This window comes from Malurus melanocephalus, unplaced genomic scaffold, assembly GCF_030028575.1.
Source record: "Malurus melanocephalus ecotype Western Australia unplaced genomic scaffold, MMel_1.1 scaffold_86, whole genome shotgun sequence".
NCBI classification, from domain to species: Eukaryota; Metazoa; Chordata; class Aves; order Passeriformes; family Maluridae; genus Malurus; species Malurus melanocephalus.
In genome coordinates, this window is record NW_026623318.1 from 1,737,251 (window position 1) to 1,758,825 (window position 21,575).

A 21,575-nucleotide genomic window follows, 5' to 3' on the forward strand; every position below is an offset into this window, starting at 1 on the left:
CCCTTCCCTTCCCTTCCCTTCCCTTCCCTTCCCTTCCCTTCCCTTCCCTCTTACTGAAACATGTATCTGCCTGATTAGACTTGAGAAGGTTCATTGTGCAGGTCTTGTCAAAACTCTTGTCCAGACATCTGTCCTCTTGTGATTCAATTCCAGGAACCTTCTCTTGTGCTGGTGACCTTGGCTGTGTCATCTGCACACATGAACCTGCTGAGAGGTTCGTTTTCTTCTCCTGTAGTTCTGACCTTTTTAATCTGCATCTATGTCCTTTTCCTTTCCCATTTTATCTTCCTTCTGAAGCCAATCTTCTTGCYTTTTATCCACCAGATACCCCTGTAGAGGTCTATGTGCCTTTCTTGAGTCATGGCTGTATTTACAATGTACTTGCTGTCAGTTCAAATCACCTTCATTTTCCCATAGTGATTTTGGTCTTTGTCCTCTTTGCTATGCTTAGGAAGCTCTCTGTGGCAATATAATTCCTTACTCATATTTATTTTCTGCTAATAGGTATTATTTTATAGTTCCTGCTAGTCTCTGCAGTTTGATATTAGTTATACTCCAAGATTGCTAATTCATACAAACCTGTGTATCACTGGTGTGGGTGACTCCCTTGCTTATCCTCAGTCCTCTTTTTGTTTGCCTGTCTACTTCTCAAACCTGGTCATAGGATTTTATGGTAAATACATGACCTGTCTTATATGAAATGGCATTTGCAACAGTGAATGCCAGCATGTGAACAAATATTTAATATAGCGATAAATAACTTGTCTGTGTTAGAACAGACTAAATGGCAGGTCTGATAGGTCTGTAAGAGATTTATCAGTGATTTGGAGAAGGGGGTGGGCAATGAATTTGATAAACAAGTTTTGCATCTCCTGATACATTGCTGGGTTAGATGAAATGTCACCATTCAGGAGAAAGGCTTGGATATCTCTTGAGCTGCCTAGTGTCCAACTAATAAGAAATCAAGTAAACTGTTAGTCTGATTGGGAAGTAGCRCAGGGAATAACACAGAAGCAATTGTAAACTCATGGCATATACTTAGAAGAATGTTTTTCTGATTTGGGTAATCTGTATGACTAASAAGCCAAAAGACTGGGAACTCTGAGGACAGTAGTAGTGGGAGGCCTCTGAAGGCTTTATTAATAAGGGAAGGGGGTATTTTTGTTTTTATTTATAATATCTAAGTATAGAGACTGATTATGTAGGTTGTAAAATCTCTGTCATTGGAGGCTCTTAGGTACTGGTTAAAGAATTAAGCATCTGTCAAAGCTGATGGAGATACTGGTGATMACTTCTTTGAGATGCAGAAGAACTGCATGACCTCAAGTACTCATATTTCAGTGTATTATAAAAATTATGGAGGTTTTATTAGAATGGGGAGAAGTRAAGAGATTTTCCTCAAATTGAATGATGATCAGTTTTAAGTGAATAAGAGTGACTGTGTCTCCCAGTCAGTCACAGGGTTGYAGAGATCACTATTGGCAATAGTGAGGTGAAGAGAGTATGGCCAGATTTGAAAAAAGTAGAGCTTTACTAATGAAAAATAGCCTACTAATTTTTTATTTTGTCATGTATATGGATACTGTCTTGTCTAGAGCATAAGCCAGCTAACACAAAAATGGCTAGAAAAGAGYTTCATGAACTGTTGGGTTTGGATAGTTTGTTCAATTTTCCTACTACAGGGCTCCCTGTGTGGTTCTCTCTGCGAGACATCCTCAGGGAACAGGGCCTGGAATGGAGGCACTGGTTTGCTGTGTACATATTCCCTGTTCTGATAAATAAGAAGATATTTGMGGTGAGTAGGGTAGCCTGAAGAAATCAAAGAACCTTACAGAAAGGAATTGGATTGGRAAGGTAGTTGCAGGGGACTGTTAGAGTGAAAACCTTGTACAACTTTCAACTATGTGAGCAAGCTGCTGGTAGAGACTGAAGGTTTGTCCTTTTCTAGCCATGGACTGATTTCAGACTGTCAGATAGAGAAAGGTTCATACATAATTAAAATAAAATCGTATTAATGCTAGCCAGGGCTTTTAATAGAGATCAGTGTGATTTTGTGCTTGGGCTTGTTAAACAAATTTGAGTTGCTGGTTGAGAAAACTTAGRTTTSCTGATGAATGTAGGTGTATGGATAWAATKGATCTGTGAGATGTTTGAATTGTTCTTCTCTTTCTAAAAAAAATAAATACTGTAGGGATATGAAAATAGACTGGCTCATTTAGTTCAGAATCTCACATTGCATGGGGCAGTGAAAGGCAGCACGGAAGTACAGGAACAAGGCAAAACCTTAGTGATGGTTCATACAAGTACTCTGATTTGGAGCTTGGGAGCTTTCTGACCCAAAGCTGCCCTCTGTGTAGTGCCTCTGTGTGGATGTTATTTATGGAGATCGGCCCAGTGATGTCTTCCTGACCCTTATAAACTTCTAGCATTCAGTGTTTTGTGTCAGGAATTTTTTCAGATTATCTTGCATAAGGAATTATCTGATCCTGTCASCTGTTGTTTGATTATTGTAAGGGAAGAGACAATGAGCTTTTGACTAGCCTCTTCTCTCTCCAAGCTAGTCATGGTGCTGCACAGCTCCATTGTTCCTCTCYCTCCCAAAGCCATCCTTTTGCAAAAGCCAAGAGGCGCATTCTGGTAGTTCTTCACACAAAATCCCTTCCATACATGAGATCGCAGCAGTGGTGTGATCAATCAATTAAAGCTGGTGGAACTCAAAGCTTGTCTGTAAGGTTTGTTTGTTTCAATTCCAAAGACTTTTTCCATTTTTTTTTTGTTACATCCAAGTGCTCCACTTGAGCTTGGTGGCAGATTATTCTGTTCTGTGAACAGACATGCATGAAATAGAACTGAACTTTGTCTTGCGTTACAATTCACAGTTCTCTAAGTGGGAYGTTTTCTAAGTTAAAGACTTTTGGGTCGTTGTGAACATGAAATTAAAATGGGTGGTACCTGGAACACTTGGGCTTACAGACTGAGAACTTTTGGGAAATGGAGGAAGGTGAATATGGCAGGAAGCAAGAATTACAATACTGATGTTTCAGCTTACTAAGCCTCTAAAATATTCACAGACATTAAAAAAGGGAACTCATGAAGTAATGTATAATTGTAAGGAGGAGAGAAGCCTTGTGCAAGTTTTATTTGTTTTACTTCTAAGAGTCCATTCTGAAACAACACCTCTGGTTGGGAAACCATTTGTGTGGTCAGAAACTTATTGCCATTGGTCAATATCAATCTAGTCTCAATTTTTTAGGGATTCCAGCTACTTCTAGTTACCCATTTTTGCCTCTATACAGCATCAGGTGTCTCCTCTTGCTTATGTTTGTGCCCGGTATAAATCATGGAATGGTTTGGATTGGAAGGGAMCTTAAAGATYGTTTTGTCCCTCCYTTCTRTCATGGGCAGGGACACCTTTCACTAGACCAGATTGCTCCAAGYTCCCTCCAACCTGACTTTGAACACTTCTAGGGATGGGGCAGCCACAACTTCTTTGGACCACCTGGGCCTCACCAGCCTCATAGTAAAGAATTTTCTTCTAATCTAAACCTGTCTGTCAGTGTGAAGCCCTTCCCTTTTGTTCTGTCACTTCCGGCCCTTGTAAATAGTCTCTCTCCATCTTTCTTTTGGGCTCCTTTTTAACTAAAAAATATGCCATTTGTATACTTGGTGGTGGTGGTTATTCTCAAAATCTGTCAGTGTCTCTGTTAACAAGAAGCTGGTGGCTGTTCCCCATGAGCCGTAAGAGCCTCCTGTGTAGTGCTGAGGTGGATGGAGTCTGTCAGGACAGGGGATTGCTGTAGGTACAGCTCAGCACTCAACTGCAATGCAGCAACTCCTATTTCTCTGTTCAATCTCTTTCTGAGGCTTCTTGTGGGTGTTTTTGTTTTTCTTTTTTTGACACTTTTTTTTTACTTTCACCTGTCAGTTCTCCATATTCTTTTCCTCTTGCTGGTATGTCCAGGCAGGAAACCACTTTTTTTCTGCTTCTGTGTTTTGAGTRCTATGATGTACATCCCCTGAGAAAAGACTGCAGTAGAAGAATGTAGAAAAGCACTGCTCTAATGTTGTCTTGTTACTGCTGTCAGACAGAAGTTCGCTTAAKGATGACAAAGAAGATAGAGGCAGARCTCTGATGTGACRGGAAGTTCAGGCAAGGAAGAACGTAGACAAGCCAAATGTGGCTCTAGAGACTGGTCAGTGGAAGGCAGTGATGGGATACTGGCATCAGGTATCAGGGAGGTGGTATCCTGCCACACTGACAGTATGCTCAGGTTTGAACAGGTGTAGCCAGAGCAGTGAYGGGCTGTGCACTTCAGTACAGGCAATTGGCAGAACTCTTGGGGACCAATACACGTGTATGAATTACTGGTTGTATACCTCTGTGTGCTGTACTGTCTTTGCCTTGCTACTCTGCAGGCACCTCTGCTCTGCTCTCTGCTTCACCTTCTCAGAGCTGTGAGCTTTCCCTTCAGCTGGGAGCAGGCTGTGGTCTTCCTCTTTTCCTGTGGCCTGTAGTGGTTTTGCCCTCTGTCCAGTGATGYGTTTGTGCAGAATAATACATGTAAATGGAATTGGTGGAGCTAAGGAGATAGGACTGTGGATACAGATGGAGGTCTCATGATTTCCCWGGAAGGAGGGTGTGTCAGTGCTGTTTTGCACTGCAGCCTTTCTCGTGGATGCTTCTTGTTTAAGACAGATTCCATCCTGCAGGGGAAGAGGGGGACAGACAGATCCTAACCAGTAGGCAGATGCACCTTCAAGATCTCTTTCAAAAGCCACAATGGTATTGGAATACTTTCTAGTATGAAGACTTTTTTTTTTTTTTTAATGCCACTGTTGTCAAAAATTCAKTGTATTGTCCATCACTGTCTTGTCTTACACGTGCACTTGAGAGCAAAATAAGCTTTTAGATAAGATGAGGCACTGCTTGTATGTTCTTCTTTTATAAAAGTTTAGATAGATAAAGCATTTCTGAATCATGGGAGTCTGGTGGGCTCGCAGCAGGAAGGCAGTTGCACAGTTGCATGGTAATATTTTATCTATGAGTGATATTGGAGATAGGAATGTGAGAACCAGAGGCAARGGAATGAGACAGTCAAGGGATGAGATTGAATGGGCTTTCACTAGATCTGTCTCTCTTTTCTCATGTTTGTCCTTTATGTTTCTCTATTTTAGTGCTTAACAAAGGAAGCTGAAGGAAGTTCAAAGACATTAGACCAAGAGTGAGAGTAGATTTAGCTTGCCAGTCTTGTTTTTCAAGCCYTAAGGTGTCCTTTAGAACAGTACCAAAATGGGCCTTCAGCTTTATCCGTGAGTCTCCGTAAGATGGCTGTGCTCAGGATCCAGGCTTTTCTGAATGACTGTCAGATGTCCCCATCTGACTGACAGGCAGCAGCTGGCCCAATGGTCTGCCCTTTGCTGGAAGAAGGCCACAATGTGTGGCTTGACAGATGACAGATCTTAAATGCAGACTCAAGAGAGAAGCATTTTCTGGGCCATTTCTTTCTGCTGACTGGCTGGGTCAGAGGGTGGGAGCACGTGCATGGGAACAGAGAGCACTGTTCCTTTCCAGCTGTTCTCAGGGCTTCAGGCTCATGGCAGAAGACATTTGGAGCTTTGCACAAAGCTGCAGTTTTGTCTCTCTGCTGCCTGCTGCTCTCTCCATGACCATACCTGCCATTAGTTTCTTACATCGACACTTGCTGAATTCACCTGCTGGGATTCCTGCACTGGTCACTCTCCTACCTCCTRCCTTGCTTCTCTGTCTGTACCAGTTATAGCCCATATTGGTTCTTTGCTGATCATCCATTCCTCTCCTTTCTCTGGTTTCTTTTATAGATACAAGTGCAARGAATATCAAAGACTTGTGATGATCRGGGTATTGARYTGGAGCCTTGAGAGCTGCAGTGGATTTGGGTGGTTAATTTGGAGATGCAGGTCTAAATTGTATTTAGAATTATGTTTTATTATTATGCTTAATTTTATATMTAGAAATCATAAATATTATGAGATAAATATGAAATAAAAACTTTTATATTATTGCACAAAATATTTTTTCCCACCCCCAATGAACTGGTTTGCATACCCTCAGGGGTGCACACATCTCACTTTGGGGTCCAGTAGTGTGTTTCTCAGTCTGCAACTATTGACCCAAGCATGTCTTCCATGGTTTTCCAACACCCATTTGGAAGAGGGTTCCATGGGCTGATATCCATGGTGTGACAAACTCACCCCTTCAGTAGTCTGTGAGCCTTACCCTTCCACTGATGGCCAGGGTTCACTACTCTGGCAGGGGCAGTGAACAGTCAATACCCAAYGGCCCTCCCCRGGYCATGCCTGATTCTGCAGMGCTCTGGCAAATGCCCTTTTAGATTATCTTGGATCACCTCTTTCCAGAAGAAAAGTCACAATATATTTCCTTTTACTTCTTTGGATACGGTTCCATATGTTAAGAATTTCTGTGCTTTTCTTTGTCCTTGTTTCAGCTTTGCTCTGCCATCACTACRCTGCAGGAGCCAGAGCTGCACACARGTTTTCACTTGTGGTCACACCATGGCCAATGGCCACTGATACCCTCTATTCCCTCCACTCTTATTTCTTTTCCTTAATGGTTTTTTTGACCTCTAGTAACCAGTGAATCCTTTTTTTTCTGGAATTTTTCTGCTTGTTTAAAGAAGATCTTGCTTCTGCTGGACAGCAATCAGCTTAGGGCCCATTGCTTTGTGATTCTTGGATTGTTTTTTCCCCTTTTGTAGTTCACTTCAGTATGTATTGAAATACATTTTCATCTTCCTTYTAAGTGTTCATTCTGTTTCATAAAGTCCTTCTGCAGTTCTTGAAGCTGGCCTTCATCCTTGCCAGCATGAATAACTTAGCATTACCAACAAACTTTTTCACTTCCTTGCTTTTTTTCCTGTCTCTTCTTGGTTCTTTTTTTCCCCCAGGTCATTTTAAATATGCTGAAAAGAAGTCCCAGCAGAATTTTACATGTGCCTTCCTTTTATTTTCAGAACMAATTACTTTTGCCTCATTTCTATTCTTTAACCAATTGTTTATCCATAATGGATGCCTTTGCCTCTTGGTTTCCTTAAAGGACTTTGTAGAGGGACTTGACTTTCAAAGGACTTTTGTTATATGGTTCTCATCCTGGTTCAAATGCCTAGAGTGTGTGTGTCTGTGTTTTTGCATATACATACTGGTAATTCTCAGTATGAGACTAAGCTCATCTCTGTGTTTTGAATAATTATTTTACTGGTGGTTTTTCTTGATGACCATAAACYTCCAGGATTCAGAATTGGGTTCACTGTGTATCTTGTGCAGCATTAAGCTTGTGATTTGACCCAAAGTATCTCTCAAGAGCATGCAGAAGTCAGCATAAAGGCCAGGGCTTTAGAATGCCTACAGGGGCTGTTGACAAACTACCACGTCCATTTAACTTTAAAAAAAAAATTATTTTAAAGGCTTGATCAGAGACATGATCTTCTTCTTAAAGGACTTGTGTTTTGTTACAAACTTACACTGTTCTCTGGTGTAAGTTCTCTGGTGAAGTAGAAGGCTCTTAATGGAAAATGTTTATCCTGGTGTTTTGCCTKTGCTGGTTTCTGTCTCCCAGCTGATGGGAGCTGCCTGTTCAGCAGTGCAGCTCACGGAAGTTGGGAGTGTGCTYGTAGCTCTGAGCAGCATGTGAGCTGCATCAGTTTGGACTGTGTGTCGCTGCCCTGGCATGTTCTCTTCAGGCTGAAGGTAGAGCTTCCAGCTGTAACCTGGTCTGGATATGCTACTGACCACTGAGTGTTTTCCCAAGCCTTGTACTTTTCCTCCCTGTTTGCTGTCTACTTTATTCCTGAATGCTTCTTCATGACATCCAAGATACACCAGTSACAGCTCGTGTCACGTGCTTTATGTTACTGCTTAGTGCTTATCAGGATGGTCAAAACRGAGAATCTGTCGCATGATGTACAAACATCCTGGTAGCTGGAGAAACTGGAAGCAAACTGGCTTTTCYTTCTGTTTTGCTTTTCCTCCAGCGCCCTGGGATGCCATCAGGAGCTCGAATGCCCCATCAGGGGGCTCCCATGGGTCCTCCAGGCCCCCCATATGTTGGAAGCCCCTCTGTGCGACCTGGGATGCCCCAGAGTGTGATGGAAACAACAAGAAAACGCACTGCACCGCAGCAAGTCCAACAGCAGCAGGTGCAGCAGCAGGTGCAGCAACAGCAGCAAGCCACTCAGAACCGAGCTAGGAGGTGAGTGTTCTGGAAAGAAAGCACACAAAGACAATTTGAGGAAGCAAAGATGATGCCTGTTTAGCAGTGGGTAAGACCTTTAAGATGAAATGAGACAGAGTAGAAGATGTGTATTGTCAGTTTTTTAAGCAGGAAAAATATTGGTAGATTTTTGTTTGGTTTTTTGTTTGTTTGTGGATGGTTTTGAACAAACCAGCCTTTAATAATGTCTGGTTTTGCGGACATAAGTCTCCATAAATCTGTCGAGTGTGTTTAGCCTTTAGAATTAATGAACAGTTCTCTTCTGTATTATTTATTTGTATTATTGTATTATTTGTTGCCTGTTCTGTATAGTTGCTCTAATTTCTGACTAGCTAACAAAATAGTTTGTAAATTACACAAGTGGAAAAAACTTTGGTTTGTGAATACTTGTACTGTGGTAACTCAGAAGAGTGGTCATAAAACTTGCAGTTGTTCCAAGTGTTTTTACATATAAAGTAAATAAATATGCACAGGAAGTAATTTCATAAAATTAGAGGGATTTTTGTATGGAACTTYCTTTTTGAAAGATGCCTATCTTGTACATTGCATTTCAAGGAAGTTAGCTAGTTTCTTTTTTGCAAGATTTAAGGCCTCATCAGTCTTGAGTGTTGAGCATTATCCACACACACATAGGGTGCAGTCATCTGTGTGGGCTGCCTTTTGCAAAGTATCTTTATCTATTATAGATACAGCTTCAGGCAGTGTTCTGATGGTGTCATGGAATCCAGTTATAGGTAAAACGTGACTCTCTAAGCTCAGTTCTTCAGGAGCCCTGCTCTGTCCAGGTTATATACCTTGGATCAGCAAGCCAGACTTGGGAGTGCTTGTATCTGGAATGCATCTGGAAAGGAAACCAATCTTGAGAGTATTAATACATTRCAATTGAAAAAAGTTGAACACAGAAGGCATGTGTGTGAGTGCAGCATGTGAGCAGTAGTGCATATGTGTCTTGGAGGCCTTGCCCAGCACYRGTCAAAATGCACATTCYRTAGCACCTCCCAGGAGGTTCTYCAGGAAGCAGCCCAAAATAATGYCYWGCCTTCAAGTACTAGGGTGGATATAACCTGAAAAATTGCCCCTGTTGGATAATTAAAGTACRCTTTAGTCACTAAGTAGTTTCCAGAGAGCATTAAAGGATAACATTTTCTAAAAGCTGATGGTCTAACTCACAGGAGACAGTTCCCCTCCCCTATTCTTAACTTAAGTGTTTCTAGTTTGGGACCCAGCAGTGATGTCTACTGCCTTGAGCTCAGTTCACACCAGTGCTCCCTTGGTACTCAGAGAGTTTCTCTGTTTCTTCTGCCATGYCTTCCCTTCAGATAATGGGTTGAATGTTTTCCCTTTTTTCATTTCCATTTCCCTGTCATTTTTCATTCTATTTTTTCAGGTACAATTTCTGGCTCCTTGGGTCCAAATCTGGGTGTGAATGAGTTCCATGTTTTCTAGCACAAATGGACCAAGAAGGTTGCCATTGTCCTTTCTTGGCAAGTTTAATGGAGACAAAAATCTCATTTCTGTGATAGATTGTTGAAGAACTGGTTGAGACCCAAATTGTTTGGGGATGTTTGTTGCTTTTTTTCTGCAAGCCTGTGTGGTTGTTGCAGGTACATGCATATCCCACTACCTGTGAGAGGCTGGGGCTTGCTTAGCCTTTACTTCCAGATTCTGTGAAGTGTTTCAGTGCAAATTTGATTTTGTGAGTTGTGGAAGGTGTTGGAATTTCACACCATGCAACATTCCATTCCTATTATTCCTACACTTTTTAAAAGGGACAKTGTTCACCTATTAAATTGGGTGTAACTGAATTTTCTGCCCACTGCACCTCTGGCACAGAGAGTTCCTTGGCCTTGGCTTATGTGGGAATAGGGAAGAGTCTAAGAATCTGGTATTTCAGCCCTGGCTTATTATTAACRAATGTAGGAAGAGAGTATGCCACAYCARTRTGCATGGAAACAGCCTTTATGTGGACATGGCAGAATGACAGACTTCCAGTATGAAGACAGTTAGGAGGGGTGTCCTAGTGACATGGCAGAATGGCAGCAGGTGGTTTGCTTTCTCCCATTTGTCTGTCACAGATGGAGTGATTCATTTTCTGCTTAAGATAAAGGCCTCACAAAATAAAGAGGTGAAGARTAGGACCTGAATTCCCTCTTGGCCCTATTAGAGAAAGCTGGGTGACAGGTTTGGTGGGCACAAACAGTTCTTAGAATCCAAAGAATTCAAAAGACAGTGCATTTGACAGTTTTCCTGACAGTATMATTTCTCAGGCACATATGCATTTGTGTACATGAGTACAACCGTGTTTTTAAAAGCATAGCTGTAGGAATGTGCCTGTGTATGGGTATGGACACGGTGTGTATGCGCACTGCAGGTACACGTACATCTTCCCATGTGTGTGGTTACAAACATGAAGAAATGTGGAAACGTAAGGTGTTTTGCCTTTGTTCATCACTCATGCAAACATTTTGCAGTATAACAAGTGTATGTACATAAGAAAGGAAGGGTGTGCATATGTGTGCGTTTTCATAAATCCTATGGAATACACACATATGTATGTTTGTTCTTCAGCACTTGATTTTGGGGATGATTGAATAAATGTGTGTTGTCTGTTTGAACAAGTTCACGTGCCATTTGCAGGCACTCAGCCACTCAGATGTGCACAYGCATAGGTGTGTCTGTGCACGCCACACGTGAGACTGTCCTCCTGCACTCTTGTCTGTACCTAGAGGCCATGTGTGCACATGCACTTGCATACATTGCCGCCCTGCACCACAGAAGATGCTGTGATCTAAGAACTTACAGACTTCTTTCCAGGATGCATAACAGACAGCCCTGATTTGTTCTTACCTAACTGCCTCCCCAGGTTGCTGAGAGAAAGGGTGCGAGGTCCYGGGCATGGGTGAGACCCTTTTGCTGATGCATGCACAGCTGTGCACCAGCATGTGGAGATGTCAGGATAATTTAGCAGGTGGCCTCGTTACTCCTAGATCTGTCACCATGGTAACGTGTTTTTTTCTTTAAAAAATGTACAGTGCCAAGAGGAGGAAGATGGCTGACAAAATTCTCCCTCAGAGGGTGAGTCGCTTTCATTTCCTATTCCCTTCACAATCAGTTCAGCATCTTAGTGTAATTAGAAGAATTTTAGAAAATTCTTCCACTTTTTGTTTAAAAATCTAATTAAAAAAGTAAGTAGACAGTGGGTGAAAGTCTGGAGAGCCAGGCTGGGGCTGGGCTGGGGGCTGGGAGCGTGGARCAGCCCAGCCTGTGCGGCCTCACGCCTGGGTTAGCCGAGCCAGCACTGCCGCTTGCTGGAGGGACCGTGGTGCTGGGCCGCCAAGCGACAGCTCGGCACTGGGGCCCTCGGGTCTCCTGAATGCTTTTGATCCATTTCTGAGGCTGGCCAAAACCTGGTCCAGAGTGTGGCTGTACCTGAGGGGGTGGGCTCRGACTCAGGTCTCTGGCCCAGTAAAGCTGCCAGGTGGTGATTTTTGTGGTTGTATCACTGTAGTACTGAAGTGAGCCCATGTAAACAACAGAGTCCAAGGGGTCTGTATTGTCTGGAGTTACTAATTCTCTTATCCSTGGGGATATGTCTAGCTTTTGGTGTCTGCCTGTGTTTGATCCTCAATGCTTACATGTTGTATTTCCTTTCTWAACACTGGGGTTTCTCTCTGCTTTTCTCTCTCATTATTCCCAGACTTTTCCTTTCCTTTACTCTSTTCAGTACAGTTCCCCAAGAACCTGCTTGGTCCCAAACACATAGACTTCAAAACATACCCTTGTCACATCCTCAGTTGCTTTGACTACTGGTGCTTTTTCTGGGCTCGGAATCCCTTGGATAGGTGTTTCCTTTTCCTCCACATCCTTTTCAAGTTTTCAAGCTCCATTGCTAGTGTGAGCCCAAACTTGCTGGCAGGCTATAAAGTCTTTTYTGTGACATTTCACAGGTGCCTACTACGAGCCATCCAAAGAGGTGAGCCCACTTTGGTACTCCTGATGTCATGCTATCACTTCTTCCCTTGTCATTCCTGCCCGCCTTCTGAAAGCAGAGCCYCTCATATATTAGCCATTAGATCTCTCATGTCTTGAAAGGACATGCTATCTTGAAAGGACTAAGCTCCTATTAAACCCAGACCATTGAACTACTCACAGCCTCCCTGGTAATTGCAGCATTCCTGCTCTGCTGGTGGTCTGTACTTTTTTATAATGAAAGCTAAGTTTCTTGTACTGTCACTTTTGTCTGTCCCACACAAACTGTTTTCACAGACAGTGATATAGGCTTTATAGTGAGGCTGTTGCTGGAAACATATGTCCATTTCAAGGCGCTTTTAGTTTTGTTTTGTTGGTTTGGTTTGGTTGGTTGGTTGGTTGGTTGGTTGCGGGTGTGTTTTTCTTTTTGGTTTTTATTTTTCCTGATGCCTTTTAAGGTTAAAATACCTCAGAGGTAGTTAAACTTTTTTTTGCGAACAGACCAATGACTCTGTTTACCAAGTCCATGATAATACTTTAATAGGTAGAGCCTTATATAGATGTGTCAAAAATCTCTACAGATGCTTTCAGAACCATGCTTTTACYGAATGTTCTTGCTTTCAAGTATCTTTGTTACTGCCAGCCAATAGCTTTAACTGGTGGAGTAATAAGGAGATTTCTGGATCTCTTTTTGCAGTGGGGTTTTATCAGTGCAGCTGCAGTGCTGGTATCAATGATGTGACCTCTGTSTGGGTTAAGGTACTCTGTTAGGCTGCATTCGGTGTGTCAGAAATCCCTTGCACCATCTGTGGGATGAAGAAATGCTGTGCACATCATTCTCCTGTCTAGTGGAGGATTTGCACTGGTGGCTGTGGAATGCCTGTGAAACACAGGGTAAAACTTCCAGCTTTCTGGAACTACCTCTGAACTACCTCCAGTCAGTCGGCATCTGTTTCCCCCAGACTTTTTGCAGACTCTTGCGTATGTTTTCTAGGAACTTTGAAGGGGAGAAGGGAAGATATTAAATACATTTTCCTCTTGCAAATGGTCTTATGTAGTAGTGGAGAAGGAGGTGGGTTCTCAGTTTTCCTCACTACGATAATACCTCGAGCAGTTGGCACAGGTAACCTCTTGTTGGATTTCCAGGCTCTCTGGTCAAGCCTGTGCCACAGTGCTGGAGCAAAGTGCTASTTGGGTAGGATGACTCAGCCACTCCAGGTCAGCTTTTTGAGAAGGATTTAATTTTGCAGGAATATAATCATCTGAAAATTTCGACCCAGCAAACTACTTCACCTAGGAAGATTGGATTTGGGAACTGCATGGGRCCTCCTGACATATCCTGTCTGGTTCCCTCTGTCATGGAAATCATGACACAACTGCCGCCTCAAGACTAGTTATGTTCCTTACTTATGACATACTTCTGATCTCGCAGCTTGGGTTTTTTTTGTTTTGCTAGTCTCGGCAAGGGAAGTGCTTTTAGCTTGCCAGGTAGGAGAGGCTCCCTTCTTGAAATTCTCTTAGTCATTTGTTTTATCTATTCCAGGTTAAATTCGTCTCTTTCAAGCATTTTTAAATCTACCTCTCAAGAAACCAGAACTATATGTAGTATGACAGATTACCAGTATCATCAGTGCTTGATTGCCATTCCTACATGTTTATCTCTACTGGAAATAGCACTTCAAATTAGAATTGCTGTGCTTTTTTTTTTTTTTTTTTAATTGCCTTTCCACACTGATATAGCCTCTGGTCATTTTGTGATTGACTAATACAAGCATTTCTGTTTTCTGTTATATGCAATTGTTGAATTCCCGTATTAGAGCAGGATCATACAAAGCATGATCCTGTGCTTTGTAATGCTGTGTTTCATCCCATCTCCATTATACAGTTCTGAGCTTCCWTACCACCCTCAGAGTACTATCCTCTGCCTTGCCATCACAGTGACACCCAAATCTGTCATTACTAAGTTTTCTTAGSATACTTCTTTTTGTACAAGAACTGTTAATGAATGGTCCATGAGRTACTTCCTGCCTAATACTTTTTTCCTATGCCAGGTCTTGTTCCAGTCCCTGKTTTTCAGTCTTAAGGAGTGATTCCCTTTATCACTGTATGTCAGATGCTTTRCTTAAATGAAAGTTGATTGTAGTGACTGATATCTTTTGTCTAAAATCCGATTTTAATGAACACAAGGACTTTGTAAAGCTCAGGTTGACATACTGTAACATAACAAGGCTCAGTATTTTATAGTGTATTTAACATTAACTTCAGTTCTGTCCAGCAGGCTCTTTCCTACCTCATTTTCCTCACTTCTGGATCTTGTTCACCCTTGGTTGTCGCTGAAACCCTCATTCAGTTTTGGAGAAATTCTCAGGCATCTTCATTSGTAGCTGGGAACCTAAATCTCTGGAGCTGGTGTTGCCTTCATGACCCAAGTCTGGCAGTTGCGCCACAATTTTGACCTTAGGCCACAAACTGCCTGTAGGGACAAATGACTGCACCTCAGCGCCTTTCTCCAGTCTTTGCCTCCTTATTGCTTCTGGTCAGTCTTATTTTCTTTTAATATTGAGTCATTWCATTTTTTTCCCAGGGACTGTGAGCGTGATCCACTGTTCTCTTTCTTTGGCTTTCTTCCCTACCCATTCTGATGGATGAATCTCAGCTGAGAGCTATTCTGGCTTCATAACTGTGCCTGTCTCTGCTTTTCCTTGTTTAACTTGCTGAATGGAGTGCAACTTTGAAACAGCAAACTGCCCCTCCTTCAATGGCGTGCTTGTCTCTTAGTATTGGCTGCTGCTGTTCTCACTTCACCCCAAATTCCTGAGAGCTTTTTGTCTAGCTTTGCTGACAGGTTTTTGTACACCTGTCTTTTAAATTCTCTCTACTTCATTTTCCTTTATACAAATATTTAGTCAATTGCTGCTGCTGCTGTTCACTGACCACCATGTGGAATTCTCTGCACAGATTCCATGCTATAATAGCTGTCCTGTTGTGGTTTGGTCACTGCATGGCTGTTGTCCACTTCTTTCTCCATCTGATCCAAACAGAGGTGAGGAACGTCTGGATCTGCCATTGACTTGTAAGAAAGAAGTGGTTACGGGTGTTCTAATCAGTGGTAGCTTTGGATTTAGCAACTGTGAAATAAATTCAAGATCTTGCAGGGAATGAGGAAGGAGGGTAGTGAAGTACAAACCCTGGGCTTCAGACAGGCAGAATTGGCTTATTCAGGGAACTKGTAGGTGTGATTCCTTGAGAAGCAGATCTGAAGGGCGAAGTGGCTCTGGGAAGCTGGGAGGTCTTTAAGGACCTTTAAGACCAGCCTGTTTTAAATGCAGGAAAATGAGCAGATTTATGAGGAGCCCAGAGTAGGGAACTCAGAGTGGTGATCCCAGAATCAAATGGCAATGTACAAGAGGTGAAGGAGGGACAGGCTACAAAGGTGTAGTTTAGCAATGTTGCCTGGGCATACAGGGAATGGTATTGGCAAAGTCAAAGCTCAGCTGTAGTTGAGATTTTCAAGGGACATCAAGGACAAGGATAGCTTCGACTATTGCACTAGTAATAAAGGCTGACCAAGGAAAATGTACACCCCATGCTGAGTGGGCTGGGTGTTCCAGTGATGACAGAGACAATAAGTCTGAAACACTCTTCTTTGTTCAGTCTTCATTAATGATRCCTGCCATGCCCTGTGATCAGTGAGCATATCCAAGAGGAGCAGCCAACAGTGGACAGGGATTGGGCCAGGGATTAGTTGAGGAAACTTGATCCATACAACTCCATGATACCCAACAGGCTGCATCTGAGGGAACTGGCTGATGTCCTTTCAAGGCCACTTTCTCAGACATTATAGTCTTGTATCCAGATTGGGACATTTTGGTCTAAATGGGCTGACAACCATCTGGGCAGGTGATGAGGCTGAGACAGTAGCTAATGGTTGCGCTTGGCTATGAAAACACTGACATCAGAGTACTGCAGGGATGTGTCCTGAGAGCTGTTCAGCCCAGCATCTTTGCCACTGGAGAAGGCCATGCTGTGCTTGCTKATAAAATCTACAGATGACACCAATCACTGGGTGGGGAAACCAGTCAATATGCTTGTGGACAGGCTGGTGGAATTAACTGTCAAGAACTTCATGAAATTTGACTAAGTCAAATGTTCTTCCTTGGAAAAGAGAGGGGCTGCCTGGCTGGGAAGCAGCACTGCTGGGAAGGCCCTGGAGGCACTGGTGAGCACTGAGCTGAGTGTGAGTAGGAGGTATGCCTTGTCGGCAAAGATGACTAACAGTATCCAGAGCTCCTGGCCTGGAGCATGGCCAMGAGATTGAGGGACTTGATTACCCATCTTTGCTCAGTACTCATTAGCTCACARCTGGAGCACTGTGTCCAGTTTTGGGMTCCTGAATTCAAGAAAAACATTGGCACACTGGACTGAGGACAGTGGMTSGTTGTCRGGTTCATTGAATGAYGGGATCAGCACWTGAGGAAAGACTGAGACAACTGGCCTTGTTCAGTCTGAAGGAGGGCTCTGAGGGGATGTAGGAATAGCAACAGCTCCTAAGAGAGGAGGACCAAGAACATGGGGCCAGCTATCCAGTGGAGCATGGCAGGAGAATGAGAGCCAGTGAGCATAAGTTAAAACAGGAGGGAAGCTGAGTACATGTAAGGAGATGTTTTCACAACAGGGCAGTCAGGCATTTGAACCAAAAGAGGTTGCAGGATCTCCCCCCATGGAAATTTTCAAACCCCAGCGTAACCTCATTGTTGACCCTATTTTCAGCAGGAAGTTGGAACTAGAGACTTCCCAATATCCCTTCAAGCTGATGCCTTTGATCCAGCTGCTAGAGCATTTCTAACAGAAGTCTGTCCAAATGTTGTATTCTTGTGCCACCTGACTCCCTGCTCTAGAGTGATTCTTTTCCATGCTGATTGAATTTGTGGTCACCACTCCAGTTGTTTCTTTGGACTGTACAGTCTCAGARGTTTGGCTGGGTCATAGATGCTGCCCAGCCACTCTACATAAAGAAGCTACTGAATTACTTTTACCAGAACTTCGAGAGTAACTACTCATAATCCTGATTCATAGATGTKTCTTATCGCCTTCTTTTATAAAATTAAGCATTCACATGAAAAAATAGAGCTTAGGCACGTAAGTGTATTACTTTTCTCTGCCTATGTCAATCTGCACTGTGATTATYATGAGTGGCTGATGATAAACTTGCTGAACTCTTGCTTACACTGTTGCAGAATCCTTGCATTCTTGAATGGTATCTGCAAATGGCTATGAGGTTGAGAATGGCACAGTCATTGATTGCTTTTGCCATTTACTGGACTGTGTTACTGACCTTGTGGTTGTCAGTCAGAAATTCTCATTGAGCCACTCTCTCTTAGGGATCTCAGGGTGGCACAGTTATAATTATAAAGGAGTTATAATTATAAAGCACTTAGCCCCTTAGCTGTCTTTCTTTGACCATCACAGAAGCCTCAATGGTAGAGACATTTTTGTCAATAAGATACAGGCTAAAGTTTCTTAGCGGGGAAACTGGCCTGTAGTTCCAAGTCAGACTTCAGTCACTGCCACTTAAGATATAAAARTTCTGGTTCGGAGCAATACCTGTGAAATGTGTGGGTTGTGTGCATCTGCCTGAGGTAGTGAAAAAAGAACTCAGGATCAAATTGAGCTTGTCRGGCTTGGGGGAGTAAGAGGTCTTGGATTTTGTTACCTGTCTCAAGTACGAGAATTCTAGGGTAGCCTAATTCTAAAGAAACTGCCACATCYCTGTTTATTAGTGATTTTTCTTTTAAAAAGCAGAGTGCTGAAACTGTTTTGTATGTCCTGCTTAGGCAATGAAGAATGCGGCTCCAATTGTTCGCTCCTGAAATAGATAAAATTTTATTTATCATTTTCTTTTCTGGGGTCTTGGAGGTGCACAGCAATAGGACCTCTGAAAGTTGTGCAGGTCAGCTGTTGCCCAAAACAGGTTCAAATTGCATCAGCTTGCTCAGGACGTTGTCTAGATAGGTTCTGAATACCTCCAGCCAAGGATGGACACATTTTTTGTCAGCCTGTTCCAATGTTTTAATACCATCCTGTGTTTTGTTTGTTTTGCCAGAGATTTTTTTTTACCAGTTCCTTACAAGGAGTGAATTGCCCATGCTGCAGTGAGTTTCTGTTGCCTCTCACCCTAATCTCACACACCTCCAAGGGGAGGCTGGCCATGTCTATGCTTCACCAGTTCATATGGCAGTCGCAGTCCTGTTCCCTTTTCTTCTCCAGGCTGGAGAAGCTCTTGTAGCTTCTCTTGACAGTTCTCCAAGAGTCCTCCAGCCCCCGACATCCTACTGAGCCTCTGTGAGCCTCACTCCAGAGTGTCACATCTTTGTGGTCCTGTGCCCACCAGTCCAGATCCAGTTTCACYGGCATGGCGTAGCAAGGAAGAGCCTCTTTTCCCGGGCTTGATGGCAACAACTGCACTAATAACAGCCCTTTTTGCAGCTGACCTTTGCCATGGCTGCCTTACCCCTCAGACTCCTTCTGCACTTGTTGTCTGTCCATCAGGGCCTCCAAGTCCTGTCCTGCCAGCCTGTTTTCTAGCCAGCCACTCCCCGCCTGTCCCCCTGCACGGCGTCATCCTATYCCAGGAGCAGAACTTTTCCAGTGTGGAACTTTAGCGTGTTGAATGCCGTCCTGTTTCTGCAGCCTGTCAGGGTCTCTCTGAGCAKCCCTGCTGCCCTGACTGACTTGGGCTCAGGACCCTGGATGGCCTGAGAACAGGACTTAACCAGGAGCAATGGAGCCAAAGACAGCATGGAGTGCCACAGCCTTTTTGTGGCTTTTCACATGAGTGGCAGAACCAGACCCAGACCCAGACCTGGGTTTTCCTTAGCTTTCCTCCTGCTGCTGATCTTCTTGCAGAAGTCTTCCTCATTGCCTTCCCCAGCCTGCTGACTGCTGTCATTGCCTTCCAAGCTKTCATAATGTGACAGCTGTAGAAGCTATCCAATGGTGTTGTTCATATCCCAGAATTTGTAGTGTTGCAGCTGTTCCTTGGTTTCTGATTCTGTCTCACAAGCCTTGCATGTCTCTTTGCAGGCAGGCGTGGTAGGGCCTCCACATTGTGCTGCTTCTACAAGGAAATTGTGAGAGCCTCTTCCATCATGCCATTCTTTCCACACTCTCCTCACTGTCCCCACTTGCAAGTTTGCCATTTTTTGGTCACCATTGATTAAAAAAAAAAAAAAAAGCCTTGTGGACATCAAGGATAAAAGTGCATAATTTAGTAATAATTGCTTTTTACTAATTTTTAAAACTTTGAAACATTTTAATCTTCACAATAGAAAAATAAACAACTCCAGCCTCTAGAAAGACACTGTCTTACTAGTGTTAATAATAATCTGTTCCAGTTACCCATGTAATTCTAAGAAAATKATTAAGAAAGGGATGACAAAAACCTGTAAAACACATGGAAAAGGTTTTACAGAGGGAATGCTTGCCCACTGGTGCTCCAGCAGTGCAGGGGARTGGCATCCAATGAAGCTCACTCTTGGCAGGTTCCAAATGAGGAAATGGAGGTACTTCTTCCCACATTGCCTGGTGAGGTTCTGGAATGCTATGCCTCAGGCCAGTGCAGATACTAAAAGGCAACAACTTTCAAACCTGGTCAGAGACACAATACTAGGAGAGCCAACTGTTGGCATGATCTGGTGCAATAGTTCTCGTGTCCTTGCAGCAAACAGGGAGTAGGTGTATGCCTGATGTCTCTCACAGATTTAAATCTGGCCTTAAGATTTAAACTGTAATTTTACCTGTAACTAATTCTGACTCTAAAGCAAACCAGGAATACCAACTTGCTTTTAATTCCTATGGAAATATTTTAACAGCTAAATATTTCAGTTAAATAGGTGAAAGATAGAGTGAATATTATAGAAATAGACAAGATTGTCTGGTAGATCTGTTTTAATTACTTACAGTACTTTTTTATGGTTTACCTGCATGTGGTATTCGAAATTAAGAACCAACATTTTCGTTTAAGGGTATACTTAACCATTTCTAAGCTCAGTTCRTTAGGTCTTGCTTCCACTCTAATTCATAGCCCCTCCTTTGATAACTTCCATGTGAAAGAGAAAATAAAAGGAGGGTTTGTCAGTAGAAGTAATATAGTTTAGCTAATGTATTAAAATACCAACAATAGTTGGTAGGATCATAAGTTGACACCTGATAGCTGGTCATGTTGCGACTTTGATGTGAAGGTCAATTCACCTCAGCCAGGAAGATGTGCTGGCAAAGGATAGCATCCTACATAGCAGTTTTTATTTTCAATGGGTAACACTTGTTTTTGAAACAACAGCAGGAACCACATCCCGCCCCATTTAGTCTAGAGATGGCAACATTCTTTTAGTTTTCAACAGGACAAATTCACTGTACCTTGGATTGCGGAGAGCAGTGGCTCCCTGGCTGCTTGTAGCTAAGCCTCACTTAAAGAAAACAATCATGATTCAAGCCTAGTGGATTCAGTGGGGTCTTCCAGAATCCATCAGCTTCAGTTCTGTGCTCCCTCTTTTCAGTCTGTGCTTACCCCATGCCACTGAGACCTGCCTCACTGTCTGGGAACTGCTGTCAGAGGGAGAACTCCTCTGGGCACATCTCTCAAAGGACTGTAAATGTGTCAGTATTACTGCTCTGGAACATGGCAAATTTGTGCTTCCAGTGCTTGGATATTCCTTGCTTCCTTCTCAGATCCGGGAGCTGGTTCCTGAGTCCCAAGCCTACATGGATCTCTTGGCCTTTGAACGCAAACTAGACCAGACAATTATGCGGAAGCGTGTGGATATTCAGGAAGCACTGAAGAGGCCGATGAAGGTATGTTGTGAAAAATTTGTGGGTTGTGTCAGGGGAGGAGAATAATTCTTGTGGTAAATGGTGGAAATACCTTTCCAATAAAAGTCCCATTAACRGAAGTGCTTTGGAATGGGTCAGACAAAGCTGCTAGGAGCAACAATCAGGGAATCGGTATGCACAGAAAAGTGGTAGAAAAAATTCTGTGGCTATTACCAGCTCTAGCTCCTGAAAGTCTGTAATAAGGGGAATAATAGTTTAGGGAAAAATAGACACTGCTTTGGGAACTTTGTATTAAAATTATAAAAAATGAGAAAATTAGAGATTCTRGGGTTGTGCTGAAGAGATGTATTGCATTTCCAAATCAAATTTGGTCAGAAGTGCAACTTGTGGAATAACAGAACATACAATGAGAAGAATTACTTAGAGAAAAATTGTTATATATCCTGCTAAAATGCATATTCTGTGAAAGGATTCTGTAAAAGGATTTGTGATAGAAGAGAATGGATGACAT

General features: G+C 42.8%; 1 protein-coding gene across 5 annotated transcripts in view; it reads left to right on the forward strand.

The window, feature by feature from the left end:
* The window catches only part of SMARCD3 (SWI/SNF related, matrix associated, actin dependent regulator of chromatin, subfamily d, member 3), a 71,971-nt gene that overhangs the window by 25,426 nt on the left and 24,970 nt on the right, over window positions 1-21,575 (forward strand). For 4 of the 5 annotated variants that reach the window (XM_057367916.1, XM_057367915.1, XM_057367914.1 and 1 more), the window contains 3 exons: window positions 8,028-8,245; window positions 11,299-11,341; window positions 20,963-21,085. In XM_057367916.1, the coding sequence (XP_057223899.1) occupies window positions 8,037-8,245; window positions 11,299-11,341; window positions 20,963-21,085 (375 nt within the window). In that variant the 5' untranslated portion in view covers window positions 8,028-8,036. The remainder of the gene's footprint in view (window positions 1-8,027; window positions 8,246-11,298; window positions 11,342-20,962; window positions 21,086-21,575) is intronic. The other variant, XM_057367917.1, reaches the window with a different exon arrangement.